The following is a 17,748-nucleotide window of genomic DNA, read 5'->3' on the forward strand; positions in this document are numbered from 1 at the left end:
ATCCAGTGCCTGAATTCCAAAAGACTAGCCGATTCCTCAGTGCAGTTAATTTACAATGGTTTTTTTTTTTTTCCTCTTTGATATCATAACCATTACGCCATTATGAATTCTGGGCCTTATACTCGAAAGTTTACAATGTCATTGCTGCGTAGCAAAGAAAACGGCTTTAAATTAAGCAGGAACCACAAAACGAATGGCTCTTTGGAAAAACAAAGCCGCAGAAGTGCTGTTGTGTCCATTGTTGTGAAGTCCCCTCCCTCTGTCAGTCACATTGCTTTGTGGTCATTCCCAAGCGTGGTTTGGCTATGCATGTAGAATGCGGAGAGCGGGGGAAAAAAAATCCTGTCCGATGAATGTAACGGTCCAACATGCATGGTCACACACACACACGAATGGTTTATTTTCAAGAAGATGCATTTTCACCACGGCTGCTGTAAAACCACACATGACGAGAACGAGGACGTCAGAAAAAACGAATATGGAACAATTATTGATTTTTTTTTTCTTTCCTATTGAATGTGTACTTGCATGCCATGCATGAACGGGAAGAGGAAACTTGAATTATTGTGCATGGGTGCATGGGAGACAAGTCCCATTTAATGTGTTTATACTTTTGAGGGCATAGAGAGTTTGGTTTTTCTTTTTCTTTCAAAAACAGCAAGGCAATCAAGAACTTCTAAATGTCCTCATATTAGACTGAGCTAATATAATCAGATACCTTGCTTTGTTATATCATTTTTTTCCATTGATTTATTGAAAGTGGATTTAAAAAAAGACCTATACCCTATAAATGTAACGAATAGAAAACTGATGATGTCAGAACAATAAATAATGCTTACAGTCACTAATGCAATCTGTTTTTTCAAGAATGTTGAATCCATATTACAGAGTTTGTCAACACCAACAGTATGTGAATACGCATGTCTTTATTTCCTGTATGTTGTTTTTGTGTTTGTGCGTTCTATGCACAGCCGTGTTGTGTAAACCTCACTTTTTATGTTCTAAACGTGTGTTTCCTGTGTGTGTGTGTACTGTCTACACTGTGTGTATGTGTGTGCCTTCAAAATCATTGTTTTTTTTTGGTGTCCGCATGTTTCTTTGTGTTCCATGAATTTGAATCACCTGGTATTGAACTGGCAACAGTGAAAGTTGTAAATCTATTTTGGAATTTGTATTATTTTATTGATTTTTATTTAGTAATTTTTTTGTACTCACTAATTCGGCATGTCTCGCATCAGAGGTTAAAGAAAAGAAATTAACTTAAAAAAGCTGAAATTGGTGTGTCATTCATTAGATCCACGCATTAAATGAGAAGCAGACAGGGGGCTAAGGCTGCTTTGACAGACCACATTCTCGATATTTATGGTATTGGAACGATTTGTGTTTGCCGTCTTGTGTTAGCTTGACTGTATCATCTTGAGATTTTCCTTTTCCTCTTGTAATTACAACTCGGATTTCGATTATGTTTTTGGGCATCATTCTATAGAGGCCTATAGAATGGCTGTGGAGTTTTGTTTCTTTTCAAAGGCCTACTGCACCAAAGGCCTTAATGGATGTGAAACTTTCAGCTCTCGCAGGTCAGCCAGCTGAAAGTGTGCGAGTGGTTCAAAAGGGGGACTAAACTTCTCTCCACCTCTCTGTCCCTTTCGATCCCTCCATTTTCTTCCCTTTGACATCTCCTACCCCGCACCCTTGACGTATAGATCCGGGTGGTGAAAGCTTTCCGTAGCTCCCTGTATGACGGCATCGAGCGGCCGGAGTCGCGGAATTCCATTCACGACTTCCAGGCTCACCCGGAGTTCATCATCACGGACTCAGTCCACAACATCCCCCTGATCGACGAGACGGACGTGGACGACGAATCGGAACGCTCCAACCATAACCACGTGCGTGTGGCGCTTCGTCACCCCGTCCCTCACTCTCAGCCCCAGAGGCCCCCGCGATCCCGCTACCCGTCCCGCCCGCTGAGGCAGCAGAGTCTGCCGGTCACCCTCAACTGCAACAACAACGCCGCAACCGAGAGCCGCGTCTACCTGGGCTCGAGCAACAACGGGGCGCCGCACGTTTCCCCCTGCCCCGCGAGCCCTCTGCACAGCTTGGAGACATGCCTCTGAAGGAAGGTCAGAGGTCGGCGAGTCGAGACTGCCAGCCAGATGGACTGGTGTGGCCGAGAAACAGTTAGGATGTTTCTGTACCTAATCTTTGTTCCTATCACTATCACAGATTCACTGCTTCAAAATGTTTCAGTGGTTCTTTACAGTATCTTGTGTGACCCAAAGACAATCCCGCTCCGCATGAAAGTGACCGATTATGTTCTCATACAGTATGTTGCACTTGAACAAGCACCCAAAATGACGAGGAGGATCTACGTGTGTGTAGGATTGGACTCTGACTAAAGAATTTTCAAAAGACTGTGAGCCTATAGAAAGTGTACAAATGGAGAAGAGAAAAAAAAAGTTTATTTGGGGATAACTCCTTTCACCTTTTAATTAATAACATAATTGTTCCAATTATTATAGTGGTTACATTTCTGCTAAAACTACGACAATTAATACTACAGTTGCTATACTCCAGTTATGATACTTCATCGTTTAGCTTTATATAACTACGTTTGTATGTATGACGGACGTCTGTATGTATGTGTATTTGTTTGTTTGTTTGCTGTTGTTAAAATCCGTGTCTATGTTCTCATTGGTTCCACACGTGGCCCTCTCTCTGTTTTCTGTGTTAGAGTGTGATGTGTATGTCCAATTTGAGAAAAAAAAAAGAAATTAAAGAACATATATCAGCAGCATAAATAAAATAAAATCTAACCATTGGAGGGAAATCTTACAATACTTCCTGGAAATGACAGGCAATGGTGCAAGCGCATTGTGTTGTCTTTAAAAAGCATCATTTACCACATAATCCACTGTTTAAAAAGAAAGAAAAGAGACTTACATTTTTCAAAGATGATGGTTGTAAGTCATCCAGTATGGTGTATTATGTCAGTGAAGCAGATCAGCAAACCCTAAAAGGACAAAAATGACAAATATGGTCAAATGGCAGATTGGAAAAGAAATACGAGACACAACCTTGACTGGAAATATAACTTATACTGTCAGTAGTACAGGTGTCCAAAATACAGTATGATGTTTGTCGGTATAGATTTTCAGACACACAAGCAAAGATTTTTGACCAAATCAGATCACGTGGAGCCCTTTTCCCGTTTTTACTTGCATACAAATTCACAAAGCATTTGCATCATTTACCATTAATTTGTTTATGCATCTCACTGCATTATTCCAGTTCTTTCTTAGAAAAGTGCACATACTCTGCCAGAGATTGACTTGGTATCTGAAGTTATTTATTCCATCCATCAGATTTTAACTGAAAGCTAGTACAATTGTGCAATTTAAAGCAAAAATGAAAACTAATTTCCCATTTAAAAAAAAACATCATAGCCAGAATTAAACTATTCTACAATTATTGTTGTAAAAAAGTAATTTATAAAGAGCACTAATGTATGGAAGAAAATCGAAAGAGCTAATAGCTCCCATTGATGTTTGTAACATCATAAGTGCCCGACTATAAAAAGAGCTCGAGCATTTAAAGCACCAGATGACATCAGCAGAGCGCTCCTTTATTATAAACAGAAAGTTTATATAGTTATTTGGAATGATTAATCAGCGAGTAAAGGGCTATATAACAGGAGTTATATTTTAAATTAACAATTCATTTAAACGATACCAGATGATTTATTTTTGTCAGCTTCTATATCGAATTGCATTAAACTTTTATCTAACAAGGACTTTTATTTTGACACTAAAGATCAAACTGCGGAAGTTTTCTCCGGAAGTCTTCGCTGAGCGCTGAGAGTTCTAACGTTACCTGCAGAGGTTCAATAACAGGTTTATTTCATTTAAAAATTAAAACGTATGAATTTCATTTGTGATATTTGCTGTGGAGACACAACTGTACCGCTTTTGCCACGATTGAAGTGACCAATTTTAGGTATATGGCAACTTTTGCTTTTAGTTTGATTTGGTAAACGTTTCCTGTTTACGTTTGTCAGCTGAATGACAGAATCCATTAAATTCATAATGGTAACAATCATTTCCCGACAAAATACCTTCAGTTAACGCTGTAGAAATACTTAATAAGTTTACACAGCATCGTTTTTAAAAGTGTTTAGGTCGTTTACAGTCTCTCTGTCATTGTATTTATTGTTTAAAGGAGCTATATGTAGAATTCAGAAACCCTTATTTTTAGCGACACCGGCGGCCATTAAGTGAACTGCAGCCAGCAACTTGCTGCTCGTGCACGCTCGTACACACGTAAAGCCCAATTTATATTTCTGGGGTACACATGCTCCCTCGGCACGTCGCGGACAAGGACGCAAAAGTATAAATGAAAATTTAACGTACGTTCATCGACGCGTAGCCTACGGCGTAGAGGCTATGGCACAGGTCAGATGCATAAGTTTAAATCAGCTTTAAAGCACATTAGACTGAACGTCATGATTCAATGCCCCGACATATTATACTCACTGCAAAGTTATTTTTCGTTCTTCATTTAGGGGTAAATAGAAGTTGGAAATACCTGTAGCAATAAACTGTTAACGGAAATCCCGACACTGTCCACGCTGCTGAGAGCGATGCTTGAATGAATATGTAAATTTGCTGCACACTTTTTTTTTCACAAGCTCTGCAATTCTCACTCATCATGTGGACAGAAGAGGTAATTACAATTACACTCTTATGATAGTTTGATTATAAAGACTATATTTGAGACCATAGACTATATATCTGGCTATGTGAGACTATAGTTTGAATTAATTATGTTTCTGTGCGCAAGATATTGACATTAAAGTGCAGAGTAGGCTCTCTCTTTCAGCATTATTCTGTTTCATACAGTGTATCCGGAAAATATTCACAGCACTTCACTTTTTGCACATTTTGTTAAGTTGCAGCCTTATTCCAAAATGGATTCAATTCATATTTTTTTCCTCAATTCTACAAACAATACCCCATAATGACAATGTGAAAGAAGTTTGTTTGAAATCTTTGCAAATTATTTACAAAAAATAAAATTTATTTTTCCCATGTACATAAATATTCACAGCCTTTGCCCCATACTTTGTTGAAGCACCTTTGGCACCAATTACAGCCTCAAGTGTTTTTTGAGTATGATTCTACAGCTTGGCACATTTTTGGGCAGTTTCTCCCATTCTTCTTTGCAGGACCTCTCAAGCTCCATCAGGTTGGATGGGGAGCGTCAGTGCACGGCCATTTTCAGATCTCTCCGGAGATTTTCAATCTGGTTTAAGTCTAGGCTCTGGCTAGGTGACTCAAGGACATTCACAGAGTTGTCCCGTAGCCACTTTGTTATCTTGGCTGTGTGCTTAGGGTCATTGTCCTGTTGGAAGATGAACCTTCACCCCAGTCTGAGGTCCAGAGCGCTCTGGAGCAGGTTTTCATCAAGGATGTCTCTGTACATTGCTGCATTCATATTTCCCTCAATCCTGACTAGTCTCCCAGTTCCTGCCGCTGAGAAACATCCCCACAGCATGATGCTGCCACCACCATGCTTCACTGTAGGGATTGGCCAGGGGATGAGCGGTGCTGGGTGTCCTCCAGACATGACGCTTGCCATTCAGGCCAAAGAGTCTGATTTGTTTAACCTCTTAACTGTCACCGTCCCACAGGTGGGACGCCTGGTGCTCTTTTTTTGATCGCCTTTTTTTCATATCATATATTTAAGTAATTATCACAAATTAGGTATCATTTGAAAGCTTACAAACTCAAAATTCATCCTGTGAAAACCGTTTTGAAATCGGACATTGTGTTGCCATGGAAACGTTACTCTAAATTATTCTAGTTGGCTCCTCCCCTAGTGGGCGCTGTCATGTTTCATATTACAACAATTATTTTAACTACTTTATATTCAAAATCTTTTCCAATCTTGACAAAACGCATATTGTCGGAAAGGTCTGAGTCTCAAGGGTCCATATTTGGTGACTGTTTTGTGATGGAAGTAATATTTGGACAGAAATTTACAGGAAAATGCATCAAAACAACAATAAATGGAATTTGAATGACACCCGGTGGCTATTTTTGGTACAGCACCCTAAACAAAATCTCATGGGGACTTCAATTTTTGTGATATCAACTTCAAATTTGGAACACAAATTGGTTAGACATATGGCTTTGATTTTATAGTAATTTTAGAGTAAATTCTTTTTTGTAAAATATATATTTTATATGAAATAAAAAATATTTAGTACAGTATTTTTCATTTACAGTAAATTTAAACTTCCATAACTATTTCATACTTTCATATTTTGAATTGCTTTCACTTCAGCAATAATCTGCAGAATGTCGTCTTTAAAACGAGACCAAACTTTGGTCTATATTCCAAAGCATTCTTGAATTACAGCCCTTCAGTTTGGATAGTGCATTTTCATGTGTATTCTCAAAAAGGGGGGTGACAGTTAAAGGGTTAATCAGACCAGAGAATTTTGTTTTTCCTGAGAGTCCTTCAGGTGCCTTTTGGCAAACTCCATACAGGCCTGATTGGTTGAATGCTGTAGTGATGGTTGTTCTTCTGGAAGGTTCTCCTGTCTCCACAAACGCTGGAGCTCTGTCAGAGTGACCATCGGGTTCTTGGTCACCTCGTGGTCATCCTAGGAAGAGTCCTGGTGGTTCCAAACTTCTTCCATTTATGGATGATGGAGGCCACTGTGCTCATTGGGACCTTCAATGCTGCGGACATTTTCTGTACCCTTCCCCAGATCTGTGCCTCGATACAATCCTGTCTCAGAGGTCTACAGACAATTCCTTAGACTTCATGGCTTGGTTTGTGCTCTGACATTGCAAATTCATTAAAAATAAAAAACGACAAAAATCATGTCAAAGATTTCAAACAAACTTCTTTCACGTTGTCATTATGGGGTATTATTTGTAGAATTGAGGAAAAAAATAATATATAAGGCTGTAACATAACAAAATGTGGAAAATGTAAAGTGCTGCGTATACTTTCTGGATGCACTGTATGTCATTGAACTCAGTAGCGCGCATATACCTAACATCCTTTAGCCTTTCCCAGCAAAAACGTCCCGAGTCCTTCACATATTAATCAAGTCAAAAGGCTTTCATAGAAAATATAGGAGGTCTTATTTTTTAAATTTTCGTTTACACATTGGCATTAAAGGCACACTATATAAGATTTTTTGGATTAAAATATCCCAAAACCACTAGAACAGTGTTATCGCTCCAGCGGCCTCGATCAGCTCCCACAACACTCGGCCCTGCTCTGCTTCATACTACACTAATGTTAATAAATTCATCCATGGACATGATTTTTGTCCGCATCCCATCCCGATTCTTTTCCACCGGCTCTGAGGTGAAGACGACATCTCCCATGAATCCGTGCTCAATCTCGGCGTCATCAAGCTACACCTTTGTTTTGAATAGGCGACCTCTAGCGATGAAAACTACATAGGGTGGCTTTAATACATGACAATTCTTACATATAGCCCCTTTAATGGTAGTAGTAATATAGTAACAAAAACGGAAGTAGCTAGCTAGAATGTTGGATGAAGCTAGTTACAATCGTAACCTTTCTTTAAAAGCTATTTTATTGAACATAAGTATTTTATGAGCTAAAATCTTAAGTTTACGACCTCTGTATGTTGAGTAGGCAATTTAGTTGTTTAGTAATAATGAAATGCAGAGACATATATAAAAGCTCAGCAGACTGCAATAATATGAAAGCTTTATTCAACCAGTCCCACAGGTTCAAACTCTTCCGTGATTCAGCATGTCCTGCATGGAGAACATTGTTGTTTACATTCCCAAAGGAACGTGTGTCAAAAACATCCCCGTGCAGTCCCTGTCCAACTCCACGGCCAAGAAGATCCGTGTGGCTCTGTCTCAGCATGAATCAGAGAAACAGACGCCTCAGACAGTGACGTGGATCTGCCCAGTTGAGCTGCGGGAAAAAGAAGTGGCCGTGGGCAAGGACAGCAGAGAAACGCTTCCACTGGGCCAGAGGCCGCTGGTCACCAAAATAACTCCAGGCCAGTTTTTGCTGCCTGTTGTGAGTTCCAGCATCACTGCCTTTAAGGTCTTAAGAACGATTTTAAAAACACATAAGCCTAAAATACAGTTTTCAGGGCTGGAGACTGAAGCGGCCTCTCAGCCCACCATCAGGGATCCTCTTCAGCGAAACGCCATCATCGTTTTTAACGGCCAGATCTTCCTCTCAGTGAGGAAGTCACATTGCAGGCGAGTGAGACCGCAAAACTCTCCCTCGGCACCTTCAGGTGTGTGTGCGGTTTCTCCCAGTCAACAGATAAACTCTTCATCTAGTTGTCAAGCACAGCCGCTCCCGGACACTTCACAACAGAGCAGGGTAGGACATTTTCTCTCTTTTGTTATGGTCCTGAAGAAGCTATGAATGCCAAAAGTGATCGATTTGTGATGATTCTCAGTTAGGTTTAGAAAACAATTCCTATTCAGTAATATTGCACTGCACTGACACTATCGGATGAGAACAAAATTTGAACAGATTTGAACTGAATAACAACACTCAAACACACAATCTTTGCAACATCCACTCTGTTATTGAACTGATTTGAGCGGAATAACGACACCATTGCCTTCTGCACAGAGCAACATTAACAGTTATTGAACTGATTTTAAACAACATTCAACTAAATACAGATTAATTATGGCACTATTATCTTCTGTAAAGCTGAATTTTACAACATTAACACTGTTATTTTAATCTTTATTAATGTGAAGCTGCTTTGAAACAATCTATATTGTATAAAGCTCTAAATAAATAAACAGGAAATTAAATGAAATTCTTGGGTCAGGTTTGTTTCATTGTAACAAATTGACTTTAAATTTCAAATATTTTGAAATTTAAACCTATTTGGATTAATTGTAGATGCATGGTTAAATTGAAATCAGTTTATTGATATTCAAAGTAAAGAAAATGAATAAAATAAAACTATAATGGTTCATTGATACTCAAAGATGTTTTTTTTTTTTTAAAGAATATGACACTCCAAAATCACTTAACTGGCTTCTTGCTGAGATATACTTGTGATAACCTCTTTCTCTGTTGTCATCATCACTCTTAAGATGAATTTCAATATCATGCTGCAGGGAATCTCGAAAGTGGCGTTATATAATATAATGATGACAATTCAAAGCTGTATATGCTTTTACATAATGAAGGATCTCTAAAGGGACAATATCTGTCCGATAAATTCAACATCCCTATTGCATTACTTAGCTATAAACGTTTAGAAAATAAAGGTGACACTTTACAATAAGGTTTCATTAGTTAACTACTTTAGTTACAGCATTTATTTATCTTAGTTAATGTTCATTTTAACATTTACTAATACATTATTACAATTTTTATTGACTAACATTAAAAAAGATGAATAAATACTTTAACAAATGTATTGCTCATTGTTAGTTCATGTTAGTCAATACATTAACTAATAGCTAATAAAGTTACCAAAATAAAAATATTCTTCTCTTCATTTTTTGTGGTATATTGAGCATTATTTGCTTCAGGCCTTTGTTTTTGTCCTTTATTGGATTTCTGATTGTTGCGTGCCTCTTTCCAATCCACAGACTCAGGATGACCAGGCTCCACTAACGGATCTTGACATTAACCAGCACATTTCACCAAAATTGCACAAAGTCTCTGAAGAAATGCCTGAGGAATGCTGTACAGGCGTAGAGTGTCAAAAGGTCAAGCTTTAATCTTTCTAATTTTACTCTGTGTAAAGCAAGTCTTGAAGATTGGCATGATAATTGTACATGATTAAAAGTGCTGTAAAGGCCATGCAGAAAATGTCCTAAGAACTAAAACGTGTCCTGAAAAATCCACATTGGCGGTCCAGCCTTTTGTGGCTAATTGAAAAACTTAGCCAATCACAAATGTTCACTGCCTGTCAATCATTTAACCTGGTTATTTGGTGGCACCCCTGGTAGCATTTCTTGTTTTTGAGCCAATTACTTTATAGAAAATTACTTTTTAAAAGTTCTCTAGAATACACGGCTTTTAAACGGTTGTCAATGAACTAACTAGACCATGCTAACCAGCTAAACCATGATTGTGGGTCACTTGCAAAATAACTGAAATCCCTTACAGTATCTTTAAATCTGTGTAAAAAACAAATTGATCATGATTAGGTGCAGTTTAAAATATTTCAGAAACCATTTTATTGATGTTTATTAATTAATTTTGCCTTTGAATTAACAGGAAGGTGAGGCAACTTCAGAGTCCAGGTCAGCGAGTAGCCCACCCAAACCTCCTGAGGATCTGGAGTCCAGTCAGGAGCCCGATATCCTTCTGCAGTCCCAGATCATCCAGGCATCGCCTAGCGTCTCAGACCAGCCCAAAGCAGCAGGTGAAGAAACAGAGATGCACGAGGATATCAATGAGTGTTTAGAGGCCGCATTGCTCCCCAGAGCTGAAAGCGGTCTTGCGTTTGATTTTGAACAACTGGCCCAGGAGGAAAGAATCAACAACCTACGTGCTCGGCTGAGACAGAAGGAAGCCGCCCTCAGCATCTTTAATTCAAAGCCGACGGATCAGATTTAGAGGATCGGACTTTGCCAAAGATGTCTGTCCAAGCGGTGTCAAAGTTCCTTGAGCATAATTTCATTCGAGCGGCAGAAGAAATATTGAAAACTTTTTTGAGGAAGTTCATTAATTTAAAGGGATACTTCCCCCAAAAAAGAAAATTCTGTTATTTACTCACCATCATGTCGTTCCAAACCTGTTAGACTTTCGTTCATCTTCGGAACACAGATGAAGATCTTTTTGATGAAATCTGAGAGATTTTTGTCCCTCCATTAACAGCTACGCAACTACCACTTGGACGCTTCAAAAAGATCGTAAAACTAATCCACATGAAATGAGCGGTTTAGTCCAACATTTCTGAAGAGACACAATTGCATTATATGGTGAACAGATTAAATTTAGGCTTTATTCACGTATAAACATTCATCAACTCACACATCAGTTGCTTGACGTGCGAGAACTAATGAGGTTTGTTCTCCCACGTTAAACAGGTTCAGTTGAGCTTCTGTTTATGTTCCCTAATAAATGTTAAAGGCTAAATTAATTCTGTTCACCATATAAAGCGATCGAGTCTCTTCAGAAAATTTGGACTAAACCATTCAATTTACATTAGTTTTACGATCTTTATGAACTTTTGGAAGCGTCAAAGTGGTAGTTGCGTAGCTGTCAATGGAGGGACAGAGAGCTCTCAGATTTCATCAAAAATATCTTAATTTGTGTTCCGAAGATGAACGAAAGTCTTACGGGTTTGAAACGACATGAGGGTGAGAAAATAATGACATAAGTTTAATTTTTGGGTGAACTAACCTTTTAGTTGTTCATTATTTGATAACTCAGATATTGTAATTTAAATAAAATAATAATGGCAAAAAAAATTGCCAGACATGTTTTTGTGCAGTAAAATAAATTACAAATTTAGTAGTGTTTGCTTTTGCACAGGCATCACAAAATCGTTTTGTATGTACTTTAGCTGCTAAAATTAAAATGGCTCTGAGTCAGTTGGTTCATTTATTGTTTCATAGTTCAAATAAAAAGGTTTTGTGTCAAACTAAGAATTGGTCGTTTTATTTTGTGAACCGATTGCAGTACAATGTAACTCCAATTGTACCCACACATCTGACTGGTAACATAACGTTTTGTCTTTATTTTATCTTTATGGCTGTGAATGCGTTCCTTTGTTTTATCGTTTCAGCTGAAGCCTACACACTCCAAAATCACTGAACCGGCTTTTTGCTGATATATACTTCTGATAACTTCTCTCTTGCCGTCACTCTTAAGATGGATTTCAAAGTCATGCTGCAGGGAATCTCAAAACCGGCGTTATATAAGATAATGATGACAATTCAATTTATACATGCTTGCACATAATGAAGGATTTCAAAAAGGACAATATCTGTCAGATAAATTCATGCACCACCTTCCTTTTACATTACTTCGGTATTAACATTCAGATAGACACGTCAATGTTGATTTGTTGTTGTTTTATTAATCAGATTTCTTTTGTAGTTTTATGCTTCAGCAAAAGACAAGCTTTGCGATTAGGTGTCGTCTGTGTGTAGAGGGAAGGGAGTAGGATGTGTCCGGGTGCGTGCAGTTGGCCCGTCCCCTCCTGGTCCCTCCTATAAGAGCACACGGGAGTAAGAACGTCAGTAGCTCTTTAGAGAGACCAAACCCAAAAAAATAGACATGCCATCAGACGGAATGCCAGCCTGTCATGCCAGACGCCTGCAGGTTCTTCGAGGATTCATGCTGAAGGTAAGATTCTGCATGCACTTATCTAGAAACATGTATGGGATGCACCAGAATCAGGCTTTCAAATCAAAGCCCATTACACCTGTTGCATGTTATCTGGATGTAGGATTTAAGGGGGAAAGACCACATCATGCTGCTTTTTTGTTTTGAGGTGTTTAGAAAGACTCCACTGACAGTAAGACTCCATAAAAGATGGTGAAAACAACTTTCCTTTTTTTTGTGTGCTAAATGACTAGTTTCCATGGATGAGTCAAATTACCTTTTTGTGACCAACAATTACTGCCTCCAATGCAGGTTTGCATGTTAGGGAGCTATTATGACGTTGCTTCGTCGTGTGGGTTGTAGGAAAATATAGATCTGTAATGCACGCCATTGTATCAAAAGGTCAAAGCGGTTAATGCTTTTGTAAAGCCATTTTCTGAGTCAGCAGGTTTTTGTGGACACACTGTGGTTCCACGAAGAACCTTTAACATCCATGGAACCTTCCCATTGCACAAAAGGTTCTTTATAGTGGAAGAGCTTATTAAAATGTTCTCTGAAAGGGTCTTTTGATTGGTTCTTCTACCCTCTTAAATATAGGCCCTGAAAGGGAGGTTTCACAGGGATGCCATAGAACAACCAATTTTGAACCCTTCGGTGAACCATTTGTGCAATGAAAAGTTTCCATGGATGTTAAAAGTTCTTCACGGAACCAGAGATGCCAATAAAGAACCTTTATTTTTAAGTGTATGGCATCACTCTCAAAGCTTACTTCTTTTTTTAATAAGACAGGCCTTTCAAAAGATCTTGCAGAGCACTGCCATCTGGACTTTTCCTACATGCTCTCAAATCAGTAGTTTGCAAAACAAAATTTATTTCGAACGTCATGCGTCAAGAGCTGTATTCATTGCTTTGAAAAAAAGGAGTGCATCTCTGATAAGATGCAGGTGGCTGAGAGTTTGTTGTTTCTGGTGAAGCAGGTGCCCAGCTGGCGAAGTGTGTGCGTCCTCTACTCCCTATACTGCGTCCTGATTCTGCCAGACGCCGGCGAAGCGGCCAAAGCGCGATGTGGACGGGAACTAGTTGCTGACCTGGAGTTTGTGTGTGGAGACCGTGGCTTTTACAGAGGTGAGAGTCGCCTACAATCTTTATCTTGCATTTCTGATGTCCTGTATTTGGATACTGCAGTAACTAATTCAAAGTTGTGTGTGATGATTGTGTGGGTCAAAGCGGACAAACCGTTTGGTGTGGACATGGTGATATAGAAGTGACTTGCATGTCTCTAAATCTTTAATCTAACTCGCACCATCATATCATATTCATAACAATGAATATCAGTGTATTAAAAGTGGCCTTGCCCTGAAGATACAGACAGCGGTATCAAGTCAAGCCATTATCATTATCATAACCAATAGCAAACAGTAACCGTCTTCTATTGTGGGTGGCCTGAAGTTATAGTTATTTATAATAAACACTCCATAAATGACAATACAAGTTACCGCACCAACATGTACTCTTGATTTGCGGTTGTTGATATCAACATTTTCTGAGACCCTTTCACCCTGTTCCATATCCAAGGCCACCTTGATACTTTTCTCTCCCATTTTCTCATTCACTCCTTTTCTTAAAAGGAACAATCTGACATGGACTCAGTGACTCTTATTTCAACAATTTCATAAAAAAATGGAATTGTTTGTCATTTACAGACGTACATACACTACCATTCAAAAAGTTTGAGGTTGGTAAGGTTTTTATATTTTTAAGTCTCTACTGCTCACCAAGTATGCATTTATTTAATAAAAAAAATACCATAAAATCAGTAATATTGTGAAATATTATTATAATTCAAAACAACTTTTTTTCCTTTTTAATGTTTTAAAATGTAATGTATTCCTGTGATGGCAAAGCTGAATTTTCACATGTCACATAATCCTTCAGAAATCATGCTAATTTGTGACTCAAGAAACATTTCTTATTATTATTAATGTTAAAAAACAGTTTGCCAGCTTAATATTTTGTGGAATAATTTGTGATACATTGTTTAAAAAAAAAAAAAAAATGTATACTAAAGTACTGACCTCAAACATTTGAATGGTAGTGTAAGCGTGTTCACCCCATTTTAACAGTCGCAACTAACTCTCATTAACATAACTGCCATTAAAACCTTCAATATTGTCCTTTGTGTCTGTTGGTGGTTAGGCAAACCTGGAGCAGCCCGTAGCGGCGGTCCTCGCTCTCGTGGGAAAGGGATCGTCGAGCAGTGTTGCGTGCGGGGATGTGACCTCCAGCATTTGGAGTCGTACTGTGCCAAACCCAAGAGGGTGCGCCGTGACGTCCCAGCATCTCTGCAACAGACTTTGGTGAGACTTCAACTCTATAGACAGACATAACTGAGTTTGCCTTTGTAAAGCTTAGAGCAGAGGTCCTCAACCCTTCTCCTGGAGACTCGCTGTCCTGCAAAGTTTATTTCAAGCGATCCCGAAGACCTTGATTAGCTACTTCAGGTGTTTAAACGAGGTGGGAACTAAACTCTGCAGGACAGTGGGTCCCCAGGACCAGGGTTGAAGGCTTCTGGCTAAAATAAAAATCCCATTTGACTTCCTTTCTTCTGTGAAAATGAGACATTTAAAAATATATATATGGTAACACTTTAGTTTAGGGTCCAATTCTCACTATTAACTAGTTGCTTATTAGCATGCATATTACAAAAACATAATAAATCATATATTAATGCCTTATTCTTATTCTGCATGACCATATTCTACATCCTTTAATCCTAACCAAAACTTAAAGTCCCTGTAAAGGCAATTCTGAGATTTTTTTCTAAACACATTATAAATGTTAGAAATGTATTGCTGAAACAAATTACAAAGACTCTGAACTATGTAGTACTGAATTCAGATGTTAGACCGTTAAACTGTTTTTCACCGTTGCTGTGTTCAGGATTTTCTGGGCGGGGCTAAAACGGTGGCTCGATGACGCACTGGAGCCCCCGAGCCTGGCTCCTCCCCTAACACGATCATAACTAGAGCACATTCGCATCAGTTTTTGATAAGCTATTTTATGTACTTGGCGGATTTTTTAATGATTCAAATTTGGCTGGGTGGTTAATAACACATTTATCTGTGGTGTGAGAAACTCAGAACACATGTTTAGTTTTGACTTTACAGGGACTTTAACAACTACCTTACTAACTATTAATAAGCAGTAATTAGGAGTTTATTAAGGCAAAATTTGTAGTTAATAGTCAATAGTGAGAATTGGACCCTAAAGTGTGAACATATATATATATATATACATATATATATATACTGGTCACTCTTGTCCGTTAAATTATAGTGTCATTTAAGTTGTTTATATGCTATCTGAAGCCCATCATTAAAGTTCGATTGAGGGTGATCATCATGACTTGCAATACAGCGCATGAGTCATATGATGCTTCATAGTCATTTTATTTCGATTACGTTTAAAAAACAGTGTTCAAGATATTGTTCAAAATTTTTACTTTTGTGTGGTATTTGAAGGGAGAAAGAAAGTCACATGCATTAACATAGCCAATAGTTTCAGCAAGTAAAACAGCAAATTCAATGAGAATTATACACTATCCATTTTTTGTTTGTTCCAGGAAGATCAGTTTAGGCTGGTGTTTCAGCGGCGATACCAGAAGCATGCAGAGATGAAGAGAGATGAGGAAGCCGCGTCTCAAAGACTCAGAGAGCGGGCGCTCTACCAGTGGAGCAACAGAGATTCAATATTACTAAACACCAACACACCCAACCGACCCCCTTCAACACACCGACATCCTTCAACTGAGAGAACGTCATCAAGGCCAACATTTATCTCCCACATCCGATAGTCATGGCTCATTTTGGGATCTCTATGAATCATCCTTTTCTAAGAAAGACTTTTCCGTCCTTGCACAAGTATAAACTGAGGACTATTTAAAAGAAACTAGAAGACAAGGTGCCATGAACGTGAAGAGTGTGTGTGTGTGTGTACCTGAACATGGGTTGTATTAGTTTCACATGTGTCAAATACAACATGAATTGTATTTTTTCATTTTGTTTTCAGCTTCCCTTCTAGCATTGACTTCTGTATTTGGGTAAATGGGTTCAAAGCAAGTTGAGGGTGCAAGTTGAAAGTGTTTGTATGCTACTCTTATAGTCTTGAAAGACTCTATATGGGAACACTGACGGCTTAAGCAAGTCATTTTGAATGTAAATGTGACGTGTGTTTTTATGAAAGATTACTGATATCAGTGAATATATTTTCGTAAATGTTTTTTATGTTTAATTTATGGTCTGTATATTTCTATATAATTAGGTTTTTCTAATACTTGTGAAATATTCAAATCAAAGCAGATTTGGAAAATAAATTTAAATTAAAAACAATTGTGAGGACTACATGCTTTATGGCAATATTTTATAAGTTTAAACGATGCACTGACAGATTCCAGGGGCCTCATTTATAAAATGCCATTTTAAGTTCACAGCCGTTTGAACTTAAAGGACCCCATCATACACCCGGTGCAATGTGGCACCAGGCGCGACGCAAGTGTTTTTGCTAGTTTCATCCCGACGCAGTTATCCTTTTTTTTTACACACACACACACACACACACACACACACACACACAAGTCTCGTGCACACATCGAGTTCTCTTTTGTTCTTGAACAAACAATAACAAAAACACAGAGAATGTTGCCAAAATGCCAGTTTTGTCGCATATTAGGAGTCTTAAATGAGTTAAATAGCCTCTTAAATGACCTTGAGAAATGAACATGAGAAAATGATATGCAGGTGACACATAGACAGTAAAATAAATGGACACAGTGACCCCATAGACTTCCACTGTGAAAAGTGAAGTCAGTTAGAAGCACTCACTTCCTGATGGCTGATGTACTGCGCTGCCTCAGACTAGCTTGACGGCGTAGATGTGACGTGAGCAACCTGTCTGACAGTTGTAAGCCTTCTAGTAGTTGTGCAAAGTCAAATCTGAATCACCGAATCTTGCAGAGACGGAGAGCTTTTGGTAAGTATTCTGATTAATTATTTTGTCATTTTGCATAGTATTTATTTATTTTAATAAACTGCCTCATAGACAGTAAAAGATTGCCTGCAAGCTTCTCCTCCTGTCTATACGGGTCTATACGGTAATTTCTCTACTGTGCGATGGTTGTCGCGTGGTTATGACTCAATCGTTAGCCTATTTTTACAAAAACGGCTTCTACGGGGCGATAGTGTAAGATACAATGTAATGGAGCCTTTTATACATTGTCGTGTTTCTTTAGAAATAAACAATGGACAAATGGAGTCTTTAAAAGCCTCAGATGTAAAGTTATTCGCTGCCAAAGTGACGCCAAAATGAATGGGAGTCAATGGGATGCTAACAGTAGGTGATGGCTCGGTTAGCAATGGCTGCCCC

General features: G+C 38.5%; 3 protein-coding genes across 9 annotated transcripts in view; all 3 read left to right on the plus strand.

Annotated features, from left to right (window-relative positions):
* Positions 1-2,831, plus strand: part of atp2b3a (ATPase plasma membrane Ca2+ transporting 3a) — a 40,533-nt gene extending 37,702 nt beyond the window's left edge. For 2 of the 5 annotated variants that reach the window (XM_079827189.1, XM_079827190.1), the window contains one exon: positions 1,704-2,831. In XM_079827189.1, the coding sequence (XP_079683315.1) occupies positions 1,704-2,114 (411 nt within the window). In that variant the 3' untranslated portion in view covers positions 2,115-2,831. The remainder of the gene's footprint in view (positions 1-1,703) is intronic. The other 3 variants (XM_079827193.1, XM_079827192.1, XM_079827191.1) reach the window with 2 other exon arrangements.
* A 956-nt stretch (positions 2,832-3,787) lies between these two features.
* On the plus strand, positions 3,788-11,643 carry LOC307132900 (uncharacterized protein). 3 transcript variants are annotated; one of them, XM_079827505.1, is made up of 4 exons: positions 3,788-3,878; positions 7,769-8,394; positions 9,636-9,755; positions 10,270-11,643. In XM_079827505.1, the coding sequence occupies exons 2-4, from the start codon at positions 7,801-7,803 to the stop codon at positions 10,609-10,611; spliced, it is 1,056 nt and encodes a 351-aa protein (XP_079683631.1). In that variant the 5' UTR covers positions 3,788-3,878; positions 7,769-7,800; the 3' UTR covers positions 10,612-11,643. The 3 variants fall into 3 exon arrangements, with proteins under 3 accessions (XP_079683631.1, XP_079683629.1, XP_079683630.1); XM_079827503.1 differs by having other exon boundaries at positions 3,814-3,890; XM_079827504.1 differs by having other exon boundaries at positions 3,831-3,993.
* A 521-nt stretch (positions 11,644-12,164) lies between these two features.
* On the plus strand, positions 12,165-16,300 carry igf3 (insulin-like growth factor 3). Its single transcript, XM_079827506.1, has 4 exons — positions 12,165-12,348; positions 13,305-13,452; positions 14,524-14,684; positions 15,950-16,300. Exons 1-4 carry the CDS (start codon positions 12,280-12,282, stop codon positions 16,178-16,180), a joined length of 609 nt encoding a protein of 202 aa, XP_079683632.1. The 5' UTR covers positions 12,165-12,279; the 3' UTR covers positions 16,181-16,300.
* Positions 16,301-17,748: the final 1,448 nt, after the last annotated feature.

The sequence above is a fragment of the Gobio gobio genome (assembly GCF_949357685.1).
Source record: "Gobio gobio genome assembly, chromosome: 10".
In the NCBI taxonomy this organism is placed as follows: domain Eukaryota; kingdom Metazoa; phylum Chordata; class Actinopteri; order Cypriniformes; family Gobionidae; genus Gobio; species Gobio gobio.